Here is a 6296-nt window from a genome sequence, read left to right as displayed (position 1 = left end):
TCAAAAGCATATAGAGCCAAAGGTCTCAGTCTGGATCACTAGTTCTTGATTGGGATAATAAACTTAAAGACTTTGTTGAAAAACAAAATGAAATTGCAACAGATCTTGGAAAACTGATTTATTGAACAATAACATTTCTTATAAATTATATATAGCAAAATGAAATGTCTATCACACCATACTTCATACAGTCTTTAAAGAATTTACACAAATTGATAATCCAGACTTGTAAATACTCCAACAAGTTTACCCATTTGTTTGATTTTTACAAATCTGAATCCAGACATGGAAGGATAGTGATCCAATACTAGAAAAAATGATAATCACTATCAAGGAAGAAGCCAAATAAGTTTTTCAAAGATGGCAGTTAGGGAAACTATTTTTCCCATGGTATTTTTTCTGGATGAAAAGTTTTTATGTACATGAGGATAAGAAAATTAGAATTTACAACAGTTTTTTGGGGAAAAGCTTTACTTTAAATCACTCAGGCTGCTACTGCTTTTACATTTAATATGACCATTCTGATACAGGAAATGAAGGCATGAAAGTCAGTGATCCCTTATGATTCACAATTTGGAAGTTCCTAATCACAAGTCAGCCCACTTGAATTATTACACATGCAGTCCTACAAAAAAAAATGTATGTTGTTGTCAGTAACTTTTCAGATCTGACTTCCATAAAACTACAAATTGAGAAATTTGTACTTTGCATATATTGTAAAAAGGATTTTTAACAATTGTGGAATTAAAATGGTTTTCAGTAGTTCCAATTTCTTTTCCCCTAATTTTTACCACATACACACTGGCGTGTTTACACTCTCTCTCACATCCCCACATACGCTGAGGGGAATTATTTCATTCAAGTTTCTTTTGTCAAAAAAAGTTACCCTTAGCTTAAAACAGAGAGACTCCAAACAGGACCTCACACTTAAAAGTGCATTGTCTAACCTGAGCGGTCATCTCTTACTCCTTCAATTGTCCAGGGATAAAGACTTGAAAGGAATTTGGATTTTGCATTTTAATCAGCAGTCTACCTCCAAATTGATAAAAGGATTCATCAAGGGTAGCTACTTTTAAAATTAACTTTTTACTTATAAATACTGTCGTATACCTCTCAATTATACCATGCCTGAGGAAGGAGCTGAATCGTGAAAGCTCGATATTTCAAATAAACCTGTTGGACTATAACCCAGGTGTCATTTGATTTTTGACCTTATACCACAGTCATCGATGAGAGTCATAGCATTGTTGAATGCACCATCATGATGAAAAATTTCATTGCTTAGGTATAATCATTAAGCAATATGTGGAAAGACAGTTCATATTCATCAGTTTCCTTTGAAAATCCAATTCAAGTCTTCTAATTTAAACTCGTTGACAATGATCTCCGCATGATCCAAGGCACGAATTGAGATCAACAGATGAACTATTTCTCTCATTTCTTCTCTGGAGAGACAAAACAATTGAAAATTAAGGATTTAAAATGATCTGAGGTTGTTCTGTATATTGTACATAACAAAATGTTAGTAAATAAACCATCCATGGGGGTAGCACAGTGGTTAGCACTGCTGCCTCAGTGCCAGAGACCCGGGTTCAATTCCCGCCTCAGGTGGGTGACTGTGTGGAGTTTGCACATTATCCCCCGTCTGCGTGGGTTCCCTCCGGGTGCTCCAGTTTCCTCCCACAGTCCAAAAATGTGCAGGTTAGGTAAATTGGCCATGCTAAATTGCCCATTGTGTTAGGTGAAGGGGTAAATGTTGGGGAATGGGTCTGGGTGGGTTGTGCTTTGGCGGGTCGGTGTGGACTTGTTGGGCCAAAGGGCCTGTTTCCACACTGTAAATAATCTAATCTAATACATTCACAACTGACGGTTCTGGATGGACTCATTGGGGCAGATTTAATTTTGTTAACTGGACATGGACTTTTCAGGTTGAGTTAATTGTATTCAGTTGAACATGAAAACTAACACCATTCAAATAAACCAACAGGCATACTGTCAAAATGGTCTTTCCGTGAATGCTGCCTACTTTTGATTCTTGAACAATTGGATCTACAGGAGAATATGTGCACACCAACAATTTTACGACTTCTAAAACTTACAATTCCCCTATCCCAAATCTGATCATGATACCTAGCCATTCACTACAATAGATTGTGCACAAAGTACAGTTGTATTATATAAACATAGAATATGAACTGTGGTTCAGCATTTAATGTCAACCAAATTGGCATACTTGCACTATTTAGTTTAAGGCTTGATTCAAGATGAGGCAGTTTTTTCTAATGTTATGGCCTGTTTTTAGCTGACAGCTATTGTGCAAGTGTCTATCACCCTGAAATGAGACCTTTTCAAAGAGGAAAAAATAAATTTTGTAATTTTCTTCTATAACATTACAATTGATAAAAGTGGAAAAATATAATTTATCTCCAATAGACATCTGAATGCCAACTATCAAGACATACAAGAGAAGTCCCCAAGAAAATATATTTTAGAACATTTACCTGCCATTGTTTTCCATATCTGGATTTGAATTATTTTCATATATGGTGCGAATAGATTGCAACAAATACCTACATAAGTTTTCCATTTGGGGAATGCTACTTTGTCTTTCAAGATTTTCAAACCAACATTTAGGAAAGCAAGCTATTATCTGCAAATAACAAAAGGAAAAGAGTCAATATATCTTTTCCAATATCAAAACAAGTTATACAGATGTCAATTTTAGAGGCAGTATAATGTTAAAATAAGCTAAGACATTTGCAAAGCAAAAATTCATAATATTGTAGCCATTAGGTTGTCAAGTTTACACCAAGGAATTAGAGATGTATAGTATGGAAACAGACCTTTCGTTTCAACTCATCCATGCCAACCAGATATACTAAATTAATCTAGTCCTGTTTGTCAGCATTTGGTCCACATCTCTCCAAACCCTTGTTATTGATATCCCCATCAAAATGGCTTTTAAGTGTTATAATTGTGCCAGCCTCCCCACTTCCTCTGGCAGCTCATTTCATTCACACACCATCCTTTGTGTGAAAACGTTACCCCTTAGATTCCTTTTAAATCTCTCCATCCTCACCTTAAGCCCTCTAGCTTTGGACTCAACTCCCCTCCCCAGGGAGTGGTTCATGTGTGGAATGCATTTCCAGAGGAATTGGTGGATCAGGATACAACTACAATGTTTAAAAGACATTTGGATAAGTACATGAATAGGAAAGGTTTGGAGGGACATGGGCCAGGAGCAGGCAGGTGAGACTGGTTTAGTTTGGGTTTATGGTCAACATGGACTGGTTGCACCAAAAGGTTTGTTTCCATGCTGTATGACTATGAGAGGCTTTTAGACTCTTTTTGGTTTGACTATTGCAGCTTGGAAGTCAAATTCTGGCTGCCACAGCAAATGACGTCTTCAGCACTTAACACTAGGCTTAATTGTAAAATTTCGAGTGACCATTGAAAATGCTGCATTTATGAAAAATAAATTCAGAGGAATACACCACTTTACCATTGTAAAAGTTACACTGGAACCGAATTTGTCAATTCGGTATCAATCAAAATATTTTCCACTGAGCAGTCTATCTGTTCACTTACTCAGGTACAGAGATAATGAAACTTTTCTTTGGTCGTTTTACCCTGTTGTAGGCTGTGGTTGAGGCATACAGGATAGTGTTCTTCCTCTGAGTCAAAAGCTTCTGGAGTTGATAGACATGGACGATGTCTTCAAAACATGGCCAATAGGTTGATTAGCATTGTCTGAACCCTGGCAATATACCTTTGGCAGGCAGGCAGAATAGGAGAACCTATGGATTTTCGTCAGCACTGCTTGTTCTGAGTGGTACCCCTCAAGCTATGGGTTCTATCGATAAGATGAGGTTTTCCTTTAATAGGTACCAGCCTGTGTATCTTAAATTACTGAATAGTATTCTAAAAATCTGCATCATATATAGACCAATAAGGCATTCCATTGTTTAAAAACTATATTGTATAGCACTGCAGTTCCCCACCACGTTATCGACTGCAATCAAGAATGGGAAATAAATAAATAAACCATGCCAACGGTTTCCACGCTGAAGTTGGTTTCCCTTATTCAAAGGACCTTTATGATTGGTCTGTGTGATGTTTGAGAATTCTCAAAAGTAGCAGCTGTTTGAAGAACATGGTACAACAAGAAATTATTTTGTGGATCAGTACTTAAGTCAGCATTAAATGTGATATCCCTATAAATTGGTACATTATTCCAGCAAGCAAGAATGGGATGTATAAATCCTAACATGACTATCCATCAGAATACATGAAAAACCAAATTTAACCATTACACAAACAGCACTTTGGGAAATTTTCCTGCAATACAATTTTAAATTTTACAGCCATGTTTTTTTTAAAAAGTTGCATTTTGAAGTTTACATACACCATCCCAATTAACTTACCAAGTAATACATCTATGACTATTACTTACCTTTTTACACTTGTCTATATTTCCTGAATGATTCAGGGAGTTTTGTAGGCTCAGTAAAATGTAACGATTGAGAAGCTTGTTTAGACCCAAGTCCTGTAGAATATGTTCTGGTAATAGACCATCCCACTGGAGAATATTACCCAAGAGCTAAAAACAGATTAAACTTCTTTTGAAAAAGAAATTCTGATGTCATTTGTCAAGCATTTCAGTAAAACAGTCAATTAAACCAACGAGAATAAAATTACATGTTTTGTCATTTTAGGCATAATAAAAGTATGGATTTTATTCTAAGATTAATGAATATTCTATAAAATAACTGGAATAAATACATGAATCATAAATAGGTGCTACCAAATTATTTCCTCAGTGTTCTCCCAACCACATTACACAGACAAGATCACAAACTGTTTTGATTTAAGTATATTCCTCCTTTGTACTTTTTTTCTCCCGCCTCTCTTATCCAAGTATTATTTTATTCAATGCAGATAATGTGTGCCTTTTGTTCTTCATGCAGGTTCCTAGTGTGGCCTAAACATGCAGGAACCTTTTTAGATTTCTAAAAAAAATAAGAGAGAGAGAGACAAGAGTGGACCTTGACCACTGGAAAATGAGGCGAAAATAGTAGTAATGGGGAACATAGAAATGGCACAGGAACTGAATAGATACTTTGCATCAGTTTTCATAGTGGAAGACACCAACAACACACAATAACCTCGAGAGAGAGTCAGGGGCCAAAGGGATGTGTAATGGCCATCACTAAGGAGGTGGTGCTGGGGAGCTGGAAAGTCTGAAGGTGGACAAATCACTCGGACCAGATGGAGTACACCCTAGAGTTCTGGAGGAGATTGGAGCGGTATTGCTGTGATCTTTCAGTAATCAAGGAGGGTCCCAGAGAACTGGAAGGTGTCTAATGTAATATTTCTGTTTAAGGGAGCAGAAGACTTGAAACAAAAGCTGGTTAGTCTGACTTCAGTCACTGGTAAGATTTTAGAGCCATTATTAAAGATGTGAATGTGGAGTACTTGGAAATGCATCTAAACTAGGGTTGAGTCAGCATGGCTTCGTCAAGGAGAGGTCATGCCTGACAAATCTGTTAGAATTCTTTGAGAAGGTGACGAGCAAGTTAGATAAATGAGAGACAGTGGACATGACCTATTCGGATTTCCAGCAAGCCTTTGACAAGGTGCCACACAGGAAGCTGCTTAATAAGATAAGAGTTCAAAGTTTGGGTGGAGCAAGTTAGATAAATGAGAGACAGTGGACATGACCTATTCGGATTTCCAGCAAGCCTTTGACAAGGTGCCACACAGGAAGCTGCTTAATAAGATAAGAGTTCAAAGTTTGGGTGATGATTTGTAGCTCGGGTGCTCGTTGTTGTGGTTCTGTTCGCCGAGATGGAAATTTTTGTTGCAAACGTTTCGTCCCCTGTCTAGGTGACATCCTCAGTGCTTGGGAGCCTCCTGTGAAGCGCTTCTGTGGTGTTTCCTCCGGCATTTATAGTGGCCTGTCCCTGCCGCTTCCGGTTGTCAGTTTCAGCTGTCCGCTGTAGTGGATTACAGACGCGCACAACAGACTTCACAAATACAGACAAGAAATTGCGCGCCAAAAGTCGTTATTTTCAAAAACCACTAATCAGGAATGGACCCAGACCATAGAACGGGCTGTCACTATAGGACAGAACAGGACCACACACCACAAAAAAACGGCACTAAAAGAAAAAAATGGCCAAACTAACACACAACAAAGAAGACACCACAACACATATCTGGGTTAAAGACCTCTCCCACAGACAGCTCACAGACACGGAAAGAACAATACTGGCCAAGGGACTCAACTACAACCA

At 37.8% G+C, this 6296-nt stretch overlaps 1 protein-coding gene across 1 annotated transcript in view; it reads right to left on the bottom strand.

The window, feature by feature from the left end:
- Positions 1–48: 48 nt before the first annotated feature.
- gcfc2 (GC-rich sequence DNA-binding factor 2) overlaps positions 49–6296 on the bottom strand; it is a 57946-nt gene continuing 51698 nt past the window's right edge. The window contains exons 16-18 of the mRNA XM_043683047.1: positions 4454–4600; positions 2502–2650; positions 49–1445 (exon numbers count right to left, since the gene is read on the bottom strand). Of these exons, the coding sequence (XP_043538982.1) occupies positions 1328–1445; positions 2502–2650; positions 4454–4600 (414 nt within the window). The 3' untranslated portion in view covers positions 49–1327. The remainder of the gene's footprint in view (positions 1446–2501; positions 2651–4453; positions 4601–6296) is intronic.

This window comes from Chiloscyllium plagiosum, chromosome 3 (genome assembly GCF_004010195.1).
Source record: "Chiloscyllium plagiosum isolate BGI_BamShark_2017 chromosome 3, ASM401019v2, whole genome shotgun sequence".
In the NCBI taxonomy this organism is placed as follows: domain Eukaryota; kingdom Metazoa; phylum Chordata; class Chondrichthyes; order Orectolobiformes; family Hemiscylliidae; genus Chiloscyllium; species Chiloscyllium plagiosum.
The sequence above is the reverse complement of the archived record's forward strand: the minus strand, read 5'-3'. Positions and strand labels throughout refer to the sequence as shown.